The 19,492-nt window shown below is 42.7% G+C and overlaps 1 protein-coding gene across 2 annotated transcripts in view; it reads left to right on the top strand.

The window, feature by feature from the left end:
• grid1b (glutamate receptor, ionotropic, delta 1b) overlaps positions 1–19,492 on the top strand; it is a 414,815-nt gene that overhangs the window by 340,851 nt on the left and 54,472 nt on the right. For both annotated transcript variants that reach the window (XM_029705848.1, XM_029705837.1), the window contains exons 6-8: positions 3,315–3,488; positions 11,725–11,886; positions 12,755–12,874. In XM_029705848.1, coding sequence (XP_029561708.1) covers positions 3,315–3,488; positions 11,725–11,886; positions 12,755–12,874 — 456 coding nt within the window. The remainder of the gene's footprint in view (positions 1–3,314; positions 3,489–11,724; positions 11,887–12,754; positions 12,875–19,492) is intronic.

The raw sequence follows: 19,492 nt of genomic DNA, 5'->3' as shown, positions 1-19,492 counted from the left end.
GACTCAGGAGCCCACTGGTTAGACATGATAACACCATGGACAACAATAACTGGTGACTAATTCGTTTTCAGACAAATATGTTCAACTCATATTTACTGTAGTTTATCCACTAACCACTGCATTTAGGAGGCTAGCTAAATTACTGAAATGTAGCTAGCTAGAACACTAAAGGCAGTAGCCACTACTAGCCAACTAATTGTGGATTTGATACATTTGGGCCAACTTGCTCATATCAAGCAACAGACAGTTTGTGGAAAGGAAAAATCTGTGTGATGTCACACACCCCAAAAGGCTTAGCGGTTAAGCCTTTTGGAGGCAAAGTCATTAATACATTAATGAGCTACATCGGGTGAACCTGTTTGGGCTAGGGGGCAGTATTGAGAATTTTGGAAAAAAATATGTGCCCATTTTTAACTGCCTCCTACACCAACTCAGAAGCTAGAATATGCATATTATTGTTCAGATTTGGATAGAAAACACTCTGAATTTTCTAAAACAGTTTGAATGGTGTCTGTAAGTATAACAAAACTCATATTGCAGGCAAAAACCTGTGAAAAATAGATTTAAAAAAATGTGAATTTTGTGACTGTACTATTTAGTGTCATTGTTTTATAGATACCATAGTGAGAAAGGATTCAGTTCGCAACTCCTACGGATTCCACTAGATGTCAACAATCTTTATAAAGTTGTTTGAAGCATCTGTGATGAATACAGACCGAATTAGAATGCTTGGAAGTTGACACGTCATCACTTCATTTTTTGCGCCTGCGCATAAATCTGAGAAGAGTGTCTTTGTCATAATCGTTTATTCTAGACACTTGATAGGTTGTGTGAAAATATTACTGATGTTTACTGATGTTTCACGTTAAAAATGGACCAAAAGATTAATGCTAAACAACGTTTGACATGTTTGAACAAACGTAAATAGATTATTTACTAGGTTTTTTTTAGCTTTTCGGCGTGACTTTACACCTGCCAACTCATTTTGTGGGAGCCTACTGAACGCTAACTATTTGGTGTTATTTGGACATAAATTATGAACTTTGTCAAAAGAAAGCACATTTGTTCTTGACCTGGCAGTGCCTTCTGATGGAGATAATCAAAGGTAAGGGGATATTTACAATGTTATTTATCGATATTAGATGATGCTAACTGTATAGCTTAGCTTATAGCTTAGCCTATTGTTCTTAGCATAGTACCCAGTTTATAGCAAAATGTGATTTCCCAGTAAAGTTATTTTGAGATCTGGCCATTCGGTAGCAATTACGAGATGATAATATATTATTCTTTGAATGACAATATTATAATTTACCAATGTTTTCGAATAGTAATTCCGTGATTTGTAATGCTGGATTCACTGGGAGCATTCGAGCCGAAAAAAATTCTGAATTTCACCGCGACTGTAAATGCTGTTTTTGGATATAAATATGAACTTGATGGAACTAAAAATGCATGTATTGTATAACATAATGTCCTATGAGTGTCATCTGATGCAGATTGTCAAAGGTAAGTGCATAATTCTAGCTAGTTTTCTGTCTGTTGATGCCCTTCTTTGAATTGGCTAAACATTACACACAGCTATTGTCAATGTACTCTCCTAACATAACCTAACTTTATGCATTCTCCGTAAAGCCTCTGAAAATCGGAAAGCGTGGTTAGATTTAGGAGATATATCTTTCAAATGGAGGAAAATAGTTGATTATTTGATTATTTGAAATGATTATTCTTGCAGTTTTGAATTCCCCGCCATGGTCACATGACAATGAATCCCAATACCGGGATAAGATCCTGCCCCCTGGCCTCAACAGGTTTTTAAGCCTTAACCAATCACCCGATGTAGCTCATTAATGTATTAATGACTTTGCCTCTGGTTATCCTATGAAAGCAAATGTTGCATACTGTACACCATATACCCTATTAGCTATGACAGGGTGAAAAACTACAACCAAAAAAGAATGTCCCCATATTTAACAAAAAAACTGTGTGTAAAACTTTGCATCTTTATATATGGACAAAATACCAACGTGACGGTGAATAAAACATTACCCACACTGCTTCAATTAAATTATTTTTATCAGAGCATCTGCCGTTGAATAATTTGTCAGCTCAGAGTTTTGTGATGAGATATTATTTTTTAAAGCCGTGACCAGCATTTATTTCCTCCATATCACATTATAGTTGTAGGGTAAATTAACCATGCATCACTGCCAAACGGTCAGTACCAGATGTGTCTGTTATTATTATCATGTCATGCGATAATCCTCTCTCTGATTGATGCGGAAGTGATACAGAACCGTAGGCTTCCCTGCTGCTTCAGACAAAAATGGGGTGGTATCCCGGGATACAGATTAAGCCCCAAAAATAATTTTCAATTGAGATTCACCATTAAGTTATCTTTTTAGTCCAGAACTAGGCTTAATCTGTATCCAGGAAACCGCCATTGAGGTGTGCCTGACAGTGTCAGGAATCAGGAGTCAGGACATGCCAGGCCAGGCAAAGTGCAGACTGGGATTGTGCAAGCCTGCCTGGGTTCATTTCCCAGTCCCACAGGGCTGAGGGAAGCCCAAGCCAGCAGAAAATACGATAAAAACAAACATAGTCTGAGAAGACAAGCCAACAGCTGTGGTGGTGGGGTGAGCCGGGAGCCGGGGGCCAGGGGCTTGCAGTGGCTGACTAGCACATATCCAGGGGGTGGATGCGGCGGGTGAGATGATGGGGCCTTGGACCGGGTGGGTCTCCCAGGCAGGAGCTCAGAGTTTGCCTGCAGGCTGAGTGAGCACTGTGATGTAAACAGCAAGCAGACCCAAGGAAATAGGAGGTGAAGGAAAAAGCTCTATCACCACGCAGCAAAGCATCCATATTCATACTCATCGAAGAGATTTATTCTTAGGACACAGCTCTTGCAGCACTGCCACCTGCTGAGACTGAGGCTGTCCTAATATGGTCACCGTACACAGGGACTCTGTCCACCTTGTCATAGTTGGTAGTCTGTAGTAACAGGCAGGACAGTTTTTGTTTCACCTTTTTTTATGCTGTAACATGTCTCCCCTTCTCTCCCCCTCTCCCTTCCTTTCCTCTTGTCTCTCCTTCTCCCCTTCTCTACCGCTCTCCCCTTCTCTTCCCCTACCCTCTCCCCTTCTCTTCCCCTACCCTCTCCCCTTCTCTTCCCCTTCTCTACCACTCTCCTCCTCTCCTCTTCTCACCCCTTCTCCCCCTATCTCCCTTCTTCTCCCCCTCTCTCCCCCTCTCTCCCCCTCTCACCTCCTCTCCCCTTCTCTCCCCTCCTCTTCCCTTCTTTCCCCTTCTGTCTGTAGGAGATCAGTGACACTGAGATCATGGAGCTGGCCCACAGTGCATTGGGGCGGATGACAGTGATTCGTCAGATCTTCCCGCTGTGGAGGGACAGCAGCGTGCGCTGCATGAGGAACAACCACCGCATCTCCTCCTTACTCTGTGACCCCCAGGAAGGATACTTACAGTCACTTGAGGTCAGTTCAACAAGGGGCCTTTTTATGTACCTTCACATCAAGGCCAGTGGTCTTACATCCATAGGGTCAAGCATCTTTCCTGGCCCTGTAACCTGACCAGGGGCCCGAGTCCCGAGTTATTCCTGTCAGGAGATTTGGTCAGGAAAAAATGTCAGTCCCCACATAACATATTCGGATCCAAATTACATTTGCTCTTTACTAATATCTTCAAGGTTGATCATAACAAATACATAAGAAACAACAATTATGTATATCGAAGAAATGTTATCGCTGTACCCATGTCTACTTTTGCTGTTATCTGATGCTGCCTCTGGGGGTGAGGTCAGTGACTCCTATCACATGTCACGTCAGAGACAGCCCCAGAATGTGTGTTTAGAGTATCACTGAGCATGTGACCTGGGGGCCTCTGAAGGTCAACAGCATGATGAGGGATGATGAGATGTTACACAAGGCTGTGCCATTGACATGTGGTGGGATACATACAGTGACAGCTTTTGGAGGCCTGTAGGACAGATAAGGAAGAGTTGGTTGAGAGCATAGATATATAATCACTAGGGATTTAGACCCATTGAATGGGGATTCCAATTCTAGAGATTATATTTCTATGGTTGAGAGGACCAGGATGCTAGAGAGAAGTTAGACCTCTGATTCCTATTGACTCATTAGTTGTTTTGCTTTCAGTCCCCTGAGTCTCCTAACACTATTTCAGACTGAACTTCCCATTCATATTAGTTATTTTAGTTTACTCATCCAAGCAACCTACACTTTATTGCTAAGAATCCAACAAATAATAATCTGAGATTCTCGTAAACTTGGAGTAAACACTGTGTAATCACTGCCTGCAGTTTATGACAAGAATATGTTTTTGAGTATGTTACCCCTTAACAGTAACAGTAGAGGAAGCAACACAAGTACTATATGATGACAAAGTTATCAAAGATACCTCTTTGATATGGCAGCTAGATAGCAGCTAGACATTCCCAGTCAAACCACTCAACGAGATCACATGGATGTTGCTCTCTGACATCCCTCCCCTCTGTTCCACCTTTATGTAACCAGAGGAGTCTCTGACTGAAAACCTCCTTGAACCCACCTGAACTTTCGCTATCGCTAACCGTTAACAGATGGCCCAAATCCTCCAGGGGCTCTTATCTCAATAATTAATGCAAAAGAGGGTTAAACACTCTTTGATGTTAAATCACCCTCATGACAAGGAAAATGCTGGTTCACGGTGCCGGCGAAACCCCATCAGCAGCCTGTCGCTGAATTTGCACTTTTAACACCACTGCATCTAGTTCTCACAACCTGGAAAGCTGTAAATTATCCATGTATTAACAAATTAGCCATATGCATTTCTTCACTCTGTCGATATACTGGCACACAGCAAATCCCCTCTATAATGTAGTGATTCACTCCACTTCTATGGATGGGATGAGCATGACTGAGATAGCCGATCACAGAACTCTCGATGGAGACTTCTAACCGGGTCACTTGTGGTTGAACATGTTGTGATAGTGAAGTAATAAGAAGGTTATCATCAAAACACAGAAATCAGGAAAGGACACAACTAACAACAAGGCGGAGGAGAGGAGAGAAGTGATAAGGGAGTATACATGCAGAGTTGTTGTTGTTGTTGAATGCTCATCCTGAAGTGGCACTCCTAGTGGCCGGCGACTTTAGTGCAGGAAAACGTAAATCCGTTTTACCTAATTTCGACCAGCATGTCAAAGGAACCAATGGAAGAAAAAAAACTCTAGACCACCTTCCCTCCACACACAGAGATGCGTACAAAGCTCTCCCTCGCCCTCCATTTGGCAAATCTGACCACAATTCTATCCTCCTGATTCCTGCTTACAAGCAAAAACTCAAGCAGGAAGTACCAGTGACTCGCTCAATCTGGAAGTGGACAGATGATGTGGATGCTAAGCAACAGGAATGTTTTGCTAGTACAGACTGGAATATGTTTCGGGATTCATCCAATGGCATTGAGGAGTATACCACATCAGTCACCGGCTTCATCAATAAGTGCATCGATGACGTCGTCCCTACAGAGACCGTACGTACATATCCCAACCAGAAGCCATGAAGTACAGGCAACATCCGCACTGAGATAAAGGGCTGCCGCTTTTAGGGAGCTGGACACTAATCCGGACGATTATAATAACTCCAGCAATGCCCTCTGAAGAATCTTCAAACAGGCAAAGCATCAATACAGGACTAAGACTGAATCCTACTACACCGGCTCTGACGCTCGTCGGATGTGGCAGGGCTTGCAAACTATTATGGACTACAAAGGGAAACCTAGTAGCAAGCTGCCCAGTGACGCAAGCCTACCAGATGAGCTAAATGCTTCTATGCTAGCTTCGAGGCAAGCAACACTGAACAATGCATGAGCACATCGGCTGTTACGGACAACTGTGTGATCACGCTCTCAGTAGAAGATGTGAGTAAGACCTTTAAACAGCTCAACATTCACAAGGCTGCAGGGCCAGACAGATTACCAGGACGTGTACTCAGAGCATGCGCTGACCAACTGGCAAGTGTCTTCACTGACACTTTCAACCTCTCCCTGACTGAGTCTGTAATACCCACATTTCAAGCAGACCACCATAGTCCCTGTGCCCAAGAACGACAAGGTAACGACCTAAATGACTACCGACCCGTAGCACACGTCTGTAGCCGTGAAGTGATATGAAAGGCTCCTCATGGCTCACATCAACACCATCATCCCAGAAACCCTAGACCCACTCCAATTTGCACACCGCTCCAACAGATCCACAGATAAGGCAATCTCTATTGCACTCCATACTGCCCTTTTCCACCTGGACAAAAGGAACACCTATGTGAGAATGCTGTTCATTGACTACAGCTTAGCGTTCAACACCATAGTGCCCTCACAGCTCATCACTAAGCTAAAACACTGGGACTAAACACCTCCACCTGCAAATTGATCCTGAACTTCCTGACGGGATGCCACCAGGTATAGTCAACAACATATCTGCCACGCTGATCCTCATCACAGGGGGCCCTCAGAGGTGCGTGGTTAGTCCCCTCCTGTACTCCCTGCTCACCCACGACTGCATGGTCACACATGATTACAACTCCATCAGTAAGTTTGCCAACGACACAACGGTGGTAAGCCTGAACACAGACAACGATGAGACAGACTATAAGGAGGTCAGAAACCTGGCATTGTGGTGCCAGGACAACAACCTCTCCCTCAACGTGATCAAGACAAAGGAGATGATCGTGGACTACAGGAAAAGGAGGGCCAAGCATGCCTGCATTCACATCAATGGGGCTGTAATGGAGCAGGTCAAGATCTTCAAGTTCCTTGGTGTCCACATCACTAACAAACTATCATGGTCCAAACACACCAAGACAGTCGTGAAGAGGGCACGACAAAGCCTATTCCCCCTCAGGAGACTGAAAAGATTTGGCATGGATCCTCAGATGCTCAAAAAGTTCTACAGCTGCAAGAGCATCCTGTCTGGTTGTATCACTGCTTGGCCTAGCAACTGCTCGGCATCTGACCGCAAGGCGCTACAGAGGGTGGTAAATCCGGCCCAGTACATCACTGTTGCCAAGCTTCATTCCATCCAGGACCTCTATACCAGGCGGTATCAGATGATGGTCCTAAAAATTGGGCCTTCAGCCACCCTGGTCATAGACTGTTCTCTCAACTACCGCACGGCAAGCAGTACCAGAGCGCCAAGTCTAGGTCCAAAAGGCTCCTTAACATCTTATACCCCAAGCCATAAGACTGCTAAACAGTTAATCAAATGGCTATCCGGACTATTTGCATTCACCCCCTTTTTTACGTTGCTGCTTCTCTCTGTTTATTATCTATGTATAGTCACTTTACTCCTACCTACATGTATATATTATCTGAATTACCTCGACGAACCTATTTCCCCGAACATTGACTCGGTACTGGTACCCCCTGTATGTATATAGCGTCGTTATTGTTATTTTATTTTGTTAATTTTTTTCACTTTGGTTTATTTCATTTTTTTATTTTATTATATACAGTATCAATCAAAAGTTTGGACACACCTACTCTTTCAAGGGTTTTTCTTTATTTTTTATTATTTTCTACAATAATAGTAAAGACATCAACACTAGGAAATACCACATATGGAATCATGTCGTAACCAAAAAAGTGTTTATCAAATCAAAATATATTTTATATTTGAGAATCTTCAAAGTAGCCACCCTTTACCTTGATGACAGCTTTGCACACTCTTGGCGTTCTCTCAACCAGCTTCATGAGGTAGTCACCTGGAATGCATTTCAGTTAACAGGTGTGACTTGTTTAAAGTTAATTTGTGGAATGTCTTTCCTTCTTAATGCATTTGAGCCAATCAGTTGTGTTGTGACAAGGTAGGGATGGTATACAGAAGACAGCCCTATTTGGTAAAAGACCAAGTCCGTATTATGGCATGAACAGCTCAAATAAGCAAAGAGAAATGACAGTCCATCATTACTTTAAGATATGAAGGTCAGTCAATTTGGAAAATGTCTTTCTTCAAGTGCAGTCGCAAAAACTATCAAGCGCTATGATGAAACTCGCACTCATGAGGACCGCCACAGGAAAGGAAGACCCAAAGTTACCTCTGCTGCAGAGAATAAGTTAATTCGAGTTACCAGCCTCAGAAATTGCAGCATAAAATACATGCTTCATAGAGTTCAAGTAACAGACACATCTCAGCATCAACTGTTCAGAGGAGACTGCGTGAATCAGGCCTTCATGGTCGATTTGCTGCAAAGAAACCACTACTAAAGGGCACCAATAAGAAGAGGAGACTAGCTTGGGCCAAGAAACACAAGCAATGGACATTAGACTGGTGGAAATCTGTCCTTTGGTCTGTTGAGTCCAAATTGGAGATTTTTGGTTCCAACCACCATGTCTTTGTGAGACAGAGAGTAGGTGACCGGATGATCTCCGCATGTGTGGTTCCCACTGTGAAGCATGGAGGAAGAGGTGTGATGGTGTGGGGGTGCTTTGCTGGTGACACTGTCAATTATTTATTTAGAATTCAAGGCAAACTTAATGAGAATTCCTAACACATCATTCTGCAAACCATCTGGTTTGCGCTTAGTGGGACTATCATTTGTTTTTCAACAGGACAATGGCCCAACACACCTCCAGGCTGTGTAAGGGCTATTTGACCAAGAAGGAGAGTGATGGAGTGCTGCATCAGATGACCTGGCCTCCACAATCACCTGATCTCAACCCATTTGAGATGGTTTGGGATGAGTCGGAGCGCAGAGTAAAGGAAAAGCAGCCAACAAGTGCTCAACATATGTGGGAACTTCTTCAAGACTGATGGAAAAGCATTCCAGGTGAAGCTGGTTGCAAGAATGCCAAGAGTGTGCAAAGCTGCCATCAAGGCAAAGGGTGGCTACTTTGAAGAAACAGAAATACTAAATATATTTTGATTTGTTTAACATTTATTTGGTTATTACATGATTCCATATGTGTTATTTCATAGTTTTGATGTCTTCACTATTATTCTACAATATAGAAAATAGTAATAATAAAGAAAAAACGTTGAATGAGTAACTTTTGACTGGTACTGAATATATTTATTTTTTCTTGTTTACTTAAAAAAACTCTGCATTGTTGGATAAGCGCTTGTAAGAAAGCATTTCATGGTAAGGTCTACACTTGTTGTATTTGGCGCATGTGACAAATAAAATGTGATTTGATTTGTTGCTTTTCTTGCCTTCTCTAAGTGTCACTGATGGAGAGATTTAGGTCATGGGGGTTGGGAGTGATGGGGACGTTGTAGCCAGTGTCGCTCTCCCAGTTCTTCAGCTACATACACACTACCCAGGCAGATGTACTATCAACGGCCCAGCCTTAGCCCTGCCTAGACTTAGTTAGCCCAGCTCAGCCTTAGTCTCATAAACCTGACCCTAGGCAAAAGCAGTGACTCGGGTCTGGTTTCAATGATGGACTCTTTTGTCATAGGGGAACTACGTCAGTGTCTACGCCACTACTTTATGTACCCTTCAAAATACAGAAATCATCCCCGTATGATGCATTTTGCATCATATGAAGCTGCATTTTGCATCATATGAACCACTGCAAAGGTTTTGCCTGCAAACTTTGGTTTGCCTCATAATTTGTTGGGAGTTTTTCGTTATCGATGTAGGCAGTGCCTCTCTGCCTAAAGAGTCCATCATTCAAACCAGACACCCTTTTACCTAGGGTCGGGTTTGCCAGACTAACCAGTCTTAGTCCAGCCTCAGTTAGCCCTGCCTGGACTCAGTTACCTGAGCCCAGCCTGGCTCATAGCTGTTCTTGAGGCTTCTAATCTGGCCACAAACTAGTGCAGACTGCTTTACTGTGTGAATTACAACCCTCCAGTAGGCCTGCACATTACGGGCCTGGTCCTGATTTGTGGGTTCACACTCTAAAATGACAAAAGGAATAATAATTACAACAGATATGTGTTATCACAATCATATCATGATGAGGGGTGGATGTATGAGGTAGCCTATAGTATTGTAATGCAGATGCAGCTCCGTATTGCTTAATGTTGTTATTCTAACATACTGGAGAATGGAGATGGCGTGAATTGTCAGTGCAGGTTATGACATTATCTCAGCCCAGTGTGATATCCTGCGTCCTTCATAGCTGAAACAGTTGGACTGCTCCGCTGTTTATTTGTCACTGTGCATTTTGTTTCTGCTCCATGGCTCTGGTTTGACTCTGGTACTGCACTCACATCTGCTCAAGGGGGCTGTCATGCTGTGTGTCACTTTGATAGGGGAGTGTGGTAGACTGGGGTGTGTGTGTGAGTGTGCATGCATGCATGTGTTTTTTTTTGGGGGGGGGGGTTCATGTGAGATCCTGAAGTCCCCAGCTGTTTTCTACTCCCATTCACAGTGCTTCCTAGTCCCAGAGGTCACTAGGATTAGCACCCATTCACTCCCTATCAGAAAAAGACCAACATCTGTTGTGCTGCTTTGACAGACAACCACAGGGCTCTGTTTATAAAGCCTTTCTAACCTTTGCTTATGCAGTAGTTTTCCATGTCGTCATGACACACAAACAGACAATACCCATTAGAAATCATGGTCCTATCAAACACATCAACCATTATGGTGCAGCTTAAATTTTACTGTCCTGCATCAACAATGATCTAATCACGTTTAACTTCCCTAGGGTAGGGGGCAGCATTCGGAATTTTGGATGAAAAGCGTGCCCAAATTAAACTGCCTGCTACTCGGGCCCGGAAGCTAGGGTATGCATATAATTGGTAGATTTGGATAGAAAACACTCTAAAGTTTCCAAAACTGTTACAATAATGTCTGTGAGTATAACAGAACTGATATGGCAGGTGAAAACCTGAGGTGAACATCTATCCAGGAAGTACTATTATTTTGGAAGGCTGTTTTTCCATTGAAAGCCTATATTATATTAAATATTATTGATTATTTATGACCAAAACAACCTGAGGATTGATTTTAAACATCGTTTGACATGTTTCTACAAACTTTTATTGTACTTTTTTGACTTTTCGTCTGGATGTTGAGAGCGCACTTTGTGCCTTTGGATTACTGAACTAAATGCACCAACAAAACTGAGGTTTTTGGACATAAAGAGGGACTTTATTGAACAAAACGAACATTTATTGTGTAACATGGAGTCCTGGGAGTGCCACCAGATGAAGATCATCAAAGGTTAGTGATTCATTTAATCGCTATTTCTGACTTTTGTGAGTCCTCTTCTTGGCTGGAAAATGTCTGTATGGTTTCTTGTGGCTAGGCGCTGTCCTAACATAATCGCATGGTGTGCTTTCGCCGTAAAGCCTTTTTGAAATCGGACACTGTGGTTGGATTAACAAGAAGTTTATCTTTAAAATGGCGTTTAATACTTGTATGTTTGAGGAATTTTAATTATGGGATTTCTGTTGTTTGAATTTGGCGCCCTGCAATTACACTGGCTGTTGTTGAGGTGGGACGCTAGCGTCCCAATGATACCAGAGAGGTTAACTGGTTTCCGTGGTCTCCAATCTCTGTAGTGTGTTTTCAACAGAGATCTAAGAAATGTATTGTTTGATAGAACATATTACGATACTGTATGTAATCAGTTTCTAGTATGGATGTTTTCTTGACCAAGATGGATGATTGTTAGGCATGTTACTAGGATGCTAATGCCCTTTCTAGAGTCCTATGTCTAATTATATGGTGTTTTCTCCCTCCTCCTCCCTCTGTATTCCAGGTGTCCAACCTGTACCTGTATGACAGCGTGCTGGCACTGGCCAATGCCTTCCAGAGGAAGTTGGTGGACAGGAAGTGGCACAGCATGGCCAGTCTGAACTGCATCAAGAAGTCCACCAAGCCTTGGAATGGAGGCTGGTCCATGCTGGAGAACATCCAGATGGTAAACTTTAGTTCAGAACGTGAACATTAACCTTTTTCTAACCTTATACTCTATGAATTGTTTTCCTGACTTTCATTGCAGTGAAACAGAGATATATATATATATATATATATATATATATATATATATTTTTTTTTTTATTGTGATTGTGATTGATTGACTTTCATCATGCTGAATACTTGAAAGGTTTTTCAAGGGACATAGGTTGTGAATCGAATGTTTTTCGAAAGCAGAAGGGCACAAGGCCTTGAATAAAGTCGGAAGCAGAAAAGAGTAAAAGAAACAGTCCTTGAATCTAATTCACTCCACTTGCGTTACAACTGGAGATGCTCAGCTGTTGGAGATGAAGATGGTTGCCACCCCCTTGTCAGTTCTGCTATTGCCATTCTCCAGACTTAATATCTTCAGCACTAAAAGGAGCAACGTACTAGATCTCCTCTGCAGATACTCTTATGTTTTTTGTGGCGCTCATGGGTTTTGGGGTCCATTTTTCCAATGATGTCTTCAGAGTAGTATTGGCAGGTGTGTGTGTGTGTGCACTTCAATTTCATGCTCATTTAACGTTCTATGAGCCACAGAGAGCTGTGGAGAGAGTTTAATCTATCCCTGGGGGGACATGGGATAGATATCTTTGTCTCAGAGATCTCGGCCTGTCCCTAGCACAGTGTCACTGGTTCAAACTGATTCAACCACAATATTAAACTGGCTTTGGGAGCGCATCAATTTCGTTATGGTCTTGATACTAAAGGTCTTGGAACTGGACAGGTGGTCTTGTCGTGACTCTGTGAGACCTCACTCTTTCTATGAAATTCATCCTATATTCTCTCTCTCTCTCTTTCTATCTCCCTCCCTCTCTCTCCCATCACAGGGACATATCACAGGCCTTACAGGAACGATGGATTTCAAAGCTAACGGATCCAATTCTCACGTCCAGTTTGAAATACTGGGCACCAGCTTCAGTGAGACGTTTGGAAAAGATGTGAAAAGGGTGAGTATGATGATTCTGCTGCTGGTGGTCACTCCTCCTTTGTCTCAAGATGGCTGTAAGTCTGATAGATGTTTTTGAGTTTACTCTTCTCTGTGCAGTTCTGAAGCTACGACCTCTGTGGCACTACCCAGTGGTATTTCAGCACAGCAAGCCTCGACGAGATAGTCAGTAAACCATTTCTTTAAAACAGTGGAGGTTATGGCCCATAAATTGCTGGCAGCGATTTCTGAGGTGTGTTGGGGTGGGTTTCTTAGCACACAGAAATCAGAGTGTGGAAACTACCCTGTGGAACATACTGCAGTCCTTGAGGCAAAGCATACACAAGAACCTGCCAGAATACTGTCAGTTATCTGTTAAAATTGTACCGAGAAATGTCATATACTCTACAATATCTAGCTAGGTTATTTATTAATATATGAAAAAACAAGGTTAACCAACATTACCTAAATTCCCTATATTCTATAATGCTAAATGTCAAGTGCTAAGATATGTTTTTCTTAACTATTAATTTTCATGAATACGTCCTAGTAAAACACATACAGGGTGTTATATTCAACATGAACATAATGGAAATAACAACCAACTAGTTCATTGGTTTAGTATGCATTTGTGTTGAAGGCATGAGACCATTAGAAGAAACCATTAGTAGAAAACACCATAGGACATGAATGACATGAATGACATGAATGACATAAACAACATGAAGGACATGAATGACATGAATGACATGAATGACTATAAAGTGCTTCAGCACGACATCTTAAGACATAAAAACTCAAAATGAGTAGGCTCCCCATAGAAATTAGATATGAATGACTTCTATTTCTATAAGGCTACCATACAATAACATGCTACTATACAGCTAAGCTATTACTGTATTTCAATCACACACATTATTTCAGCTAATGTAATGCTTTTGCCAGCCTATATTTCCTGCTCCCTAACATGAGAGGCCTGATCAAACACCAGTCAGTTGTGGCTGAGGGAGAACATGCCAAGCATCCTGTAATAACAACTGTAGGACAAGCAGCTACAGGGCCACTGTCAACACAGCTCTGTATGTGGCCATAGCAACACACACTGTATGCTGTTGTGTCATATAATACTCTATATTTCCCATATTGGGCATTACCTTCTACCAGCGCCCTATTTGGTTCCCTCAGTAGATCTATTGAAAAGAAACGCAGTATTACGGGACACTGTGTACTTCTCTGTCCCATAGGGAAGAGACCAGCTCTGTTTCTCCTCACTGACTACCCAGCAAACCAAAATTGGTTTCTGTCAAAGTTCTCAGAACTATCGTTAGGTCATTCTTATAACACAAAAACTGTCCAGTCATGGTGATGATTATAGAATGTTTGTATAAAACATTTGTCTGATAACGCAAGAACGTTCCTAGAACACATTTAATCTGTTCTTTAAAGGTTCCCAGAATTCTTCATTAGGTTGTGGGAACAGTCTGTTGAGAACAATGTGGGGACATCACAAAATATATTTTTGCAAAGCACAAAAACTGTCCAGTTGGGCAGATGATTCTACAATGTTTCTTTTAGGGAGCAAAAACATTCACCTGATATTACAAGAACTTTCCCATAAAACATTTTGTTTGTTCTTTAAAAGTTCCTAGAATGTTTCAGTAGGTTTTGGGAACAGTCTGATGGGAACCATGGTTATAGTACTCAAGTCCGGTCTCGAGACCACATATTGAGTGTATCTGTCTTGTGTCGGATACATATTTACTTGGTCTTGACTCTGTCTCGGACAATGAGGACTTAAACTGTATTTCCCGAAACCAGACCAAAAAAAATAATACTTACTAGTGGTGGCTATTCAGCAGCCTGATGGTTTGGGGTAGAAGCTACTTTCACTTTTTGCCATGATGCTCCTATACTACTCGGCAGTATGCCCTTGATGGTGCTCCTGTAGAACATTGTGAGGGCCCTCGAGGGACAGGCCAAATTTATTCAGCCTCGTGCCTTCTTCACCTTCTTCACCACATTGCTGCACTGCACTGTCAGAACTAGAAGCACAAGCATTTCGCTACACTCGCATTAACATCTGCTAACCATGTGTATATGACCAATACCATTTGATTTGATTTGATTTTACATTATCCGTGTGGTTAGACTAGTTCAGCTCCTCGGCGATCTGGATGCTGAGGAACTTGACATTTTTTGATGAGGATGGGGGCTTGCCCAGCCTGGTTCCTCCTGAAATCCACAATCAGCTTCTTTGTTTTGCTGACGTTGAGGGAGAGGTTGTTAACCTGGCACAATGCCATCAGTGTGCCTACCTCCTTCCTGTAGGCCATCTTGTCGTTGCTGGTAATCAGGCCTACAATTGTCGTGTTGTCAGCGAACTTAATGATGGAGTTGGACCTGTGTGAGGCCACACAGTCGTGGGTATACAGGGAGTACAGGATGGGACTGAGGATGCACCTTTGTTGGACCCCCGTGTTGAGGGCCAGTGTGGAGAAGGTAATGTTGCCTGCCTTCACCACATGGGGGCGGCGCGTCAGGAAGTCCAGGAGCCAGCTGCATAGGCAGGAGTTCAGTCCCAGGCGTGAACTTTGTGGTGAGCTTAAATGGCACTATGGTATTGAGGGCCAAACTGTAGTCAATGAACAGCATCCCCACATATGCATTTCTTTTGTCCAGGTGGGTGAGGGCAGTGTGCAGTGCAATGGCAAATGCGTTGTCTGTCGATCTGTCGGGCAGTAGGCGAATTCCAGAGGGTCTAGTGTGTCAGAGAAGGAGGTGGTGATGTGGTCTTTGACCAGCCTCTCGAACACACTTCACCATGACTAAAGTGAGTTCTACAGGTCAGTAGCCATTCAGTTCAGTTACTTTCTCTTTCTTGGGCAAGGGATGATAATGGACATCGTGAAGCAGATGGGGATAATGGCCTGAGCTAGAGAGAGATGTCTGAAAATACAACAGCTAGCTGGTCTGCACATGCTCTGAGGATGTGGCTAGGGCCGGCTGCCTTGCGAGGGTTAACACATTTGAGTGACTTACATACATGCTCCTTGTAGACTGTAAGCACATTTCCCTCATTGTCCTCAGGGGCTCTCCTCGGCAGCTCAGAGTCGTTATGCTTGAAGTGTGAGAAAAAGGTGTTTAGCTCGTCCAGTAGGGCGGCGTTGGTCTTTTTTTTGTAATCCGTGATCGTTAGAAGCCCCTGCCACAAACGCCTCGTGTCCAACCCACTGAATTGCTCCTCCACTTTGTCCCTATACTTGTGTTTCGCAATCTTGATTGATCTGCGTAGGTTGTATTTGTACTGCTTAACCATACAATTGTCCCCGGTCACCTTGCCGTGTTTATAAGCAGTATCTCTCTCCTTCAGTTTTCTGACAAGGCTGCCAACAATCCACATTTTTTTAATCAGTTAAGTTTTGAAAGACACAATCGGTATCACGTCATCTATGCATTTGTTTTATGAATCCGGTGACTGAGTTGGCATATTCATTGATGTTATCCCAGAGGTGACGCATATCATATTCCAGTCCACGTGTTTAAAACAGTCTTGGAATCTGATTGGTCAGACCAGCGCTGTACAGACCTCACCACCGGAACTTTCCTCTTGAGTATTTGTTTGTAAGCGGGGAGGAGCAAAATGGAGTCGTGGTCAGATTTGAGGAAAGTAGGATGGCAGAGGGCCTTATACCGATGTCTAAAAGGTGTTTAGCAGTGGCCAAGCGTGGAATTTGCGCGAGTTGGACAGTCAATATGTTGATAATAATTTGGGAGCAGTGCCCTCAAATTATTTTTGTTAAAGTGCCCCGCGACGATGAACACTGCCTCTGGGTATGCGGCCTCCAGTTGGTTCACAGTCCAATGAAGATCTTTGGGAGCATTTTTGGTGTTGGCTTGGGGCGGGATATACACAGCCATGGTGATAATCCCTGAGAACTCTCACGGAAGGTAAAAAGGGGGACAATTGATGACCAAGTATTCAATTGATGACCAAGTCAGGAGAGCAGAATCTTGCAATTTCCTGTACGTTTCCCCTGTCGCACCACTTGTTGTGCACCTGAATACAAACATTATCTTAATGTCAGCACAACTGGACAGTTTTTGTGTTTTGGGAACGTATATTTTGTGATTTCCCCATAATGTTCCCAGCAGGCTGTTCCCACAATCTAATGAAAGATTCTGGGAACCATTAATGAACTGTCACGCCCTGACTGTAGAGATCCTTATTATTCTCTATGTTTGGTTAGGTCAGGGTGTGACTCGGGTGGGGAAGTCTATGTTTTCTGTTTCTTTGTTTTTGGCCGAGTGTGGTTCCAAATCAGAGGCAGCTGTCTATCGTTGTCTCTGATTGGGAATCATACTTAGGCAGCCTGTTTTCCACCTGTGTTTGTGGGAGGTTATTTTCTGTTTAGTGTCTGCGCCTGACGGAACTGTTCGCGTTCGTTTTGATGTTTTTGGTTATTCTTGTTTGAGTGTTTCTTGAAATAAAGTATCTTGAATACTTACCACGCTGTGCCTTGGTCCACTTCTCCTTCTAACAACGAGCATTACCAGAACAGAAGAAATGTGTTCTGGGAACATTTTATACAAACATTCTATAATCATCACCATGAATGGTCAGTTTTTGTCGCAACCTAACAGATGTTCTGGAAACCTTTACAGAGACAATTTTGGTTTGCTGGGAAATCATTACTGGTACATTACCTTACCTGAAAACTTTATGAAAACTTTTGGGGGATGTTCTGTGATGGTTGATAAAGATGTTGTGCACAACATTTAAGTGTATGTTAGGACAACATTCCAAGAATATTAAAAAAAAATCTATTGGAAAATACAATATTTTGTTATAAAAAACATTCTCTGAATGTTTTTGGGATGTTATCATCCTAACTGGAACTTAATGGGAATCTTAACTAATGTTCTGGGAATGTTGCCGGTTTGCTGGGTAGAGTGTATTCTTCTATTGTTCCACTCTCATTCTAAGATACTTTCACTGGTGCTTGCTGAGGAGAAGATAGACATCATTAAAATGGAGGATGCCTATCAGATGTGAACGTCTCCATACGACGCCCCACATAACAGGGACATGCTCCATGACTGGGAGAAATGTCAGCTATTGCCTAAGGCTGAATTTTTAGGAGGAAAGTGTCAAAGCCTGCTTATCAAGTGCTTTATTGACTCATATTTTTTAAATTTCATAGCGTTTTATAGCAGGGGTGTCAAACTCAATCAGCGCAAGGGCCATACTGAAAAAACACAACGAATTTGCGGGCCAGACATAGAGTATTATGTCTGTTTCTCCTTTGGTGTTTTGTTGCAGGTTTAGTTTTTTGCTTATTCATTGTCAAGCTTTAAAAACTGAAGTCACACTGCAACATTTTAGTAGCCAAGCTAGGTCTTGTGTCTGTACACTTTCCCTCCGCTGCTCGCGATAAACGGGACACACGAAGCAGCGCAATTGAAGTTGAATTCACAGATGTGAGTGCATCAGGCTGTTATTTCATTAAGTAAATGACTCAACTGTTGACTCATTTATACTCGCTTGTGTGTCCTATTGTCCTTTAGTAGTAATTTATACCCGCACGTGAATCCTTATTTTATAACATTTTGACAACCTGTATGACATTTTCTGTAGGCTGCAGCAATGACCTGTTGCAACCGAAACTTGGCATGGGCCTACAACAGGCTTAAACTTTAGGTCCGGTAGAAGATTTGGTCCATGCCATTAGTGATGATATTATACAGTGCACTGGGTGTGTGTGCTTATGTGTGGGTGTGTGTGTGGGTCAGGGAGAGGGGTGGGTGTGTGGCAAGGCACTTCCATTTGGCGTGCAGCATGTTGGCATTGCGTGCTGTGACTTGCAGTGATGGAAGTGGGCCAAAATGTATTGAAAACCCAAATCGTTGCAGGGTCTAGATAGAAATGCGTCATGGTCCGGATTCTGCCTGCGGGCTTTGTGTTTGACACGTGTTTTATAGGATTTTCGCATTGGTTGGTTCGTGCAACTGTTTTTGTCGGTCCACCATGGAGAATAAGGAGTAATGTAAATTACAGGGAAGTGGAATGAGGCAAACCAATGGCAATGCCGATTTAATCACCCAGCATCCCAACTTGAATTATGAACCCAATGTATCACATTATGGCCATTAGGGTCCACAGCCATCAGCCCCACATACACATGCACTCCAGTGACGTCGCCTTAACATATTGGCCTTAACATATTGGATGACTGTCATTCATATTCCCTTTACCCAGCTCAGTGTAACATCGATAGGTTTAGGCTACTAGATGATAGTTGAATTTTCCCTATACCCCTCATGAGGTTCCTACAACCTAGCCTACAAATTAATGTTTCAAATGTACGTGTACAGGTCTAGAGAAATTTTTTTGTAATCAAGGTGACAGACAGTGCCACATTCAATACCTCCTTGCACACTCTTGCCTGCATCTGTCTGAGCTAGGGTGTAATCATTACACCAACAGTTGCAAACAAGAGTTTCTATTGGGCAAATTCAGCTATGTTTATCCCTGTTTCATTCCGTTTGCTTCCGTTTAAGAAATTTTTTTCAACAGAATTATCAGAATGAATACACCCTTGATCACCCGCAATCACAGTTCACTTTTATAGCAGCCACATAC

This window comes from Salmo trutta, chromosome 2 (genome assembly GCF_901001165.1).
Source record: "Salmo trutta chromosome 2, fSalTru1.1, whole genome shotgun sequence".
Classification (NCBI taxonomy): Eukaryota; Metazoa; Chordata; class Actinopteri; order Salmoniformes; family Salmonidae; genus Salmo; species Salmo trutta.
The sequence above is the reverse complement of the archived record's forward strand: the minus strand, read 5'-3'. Positions and strand labels throughout refer to the sequence as shown.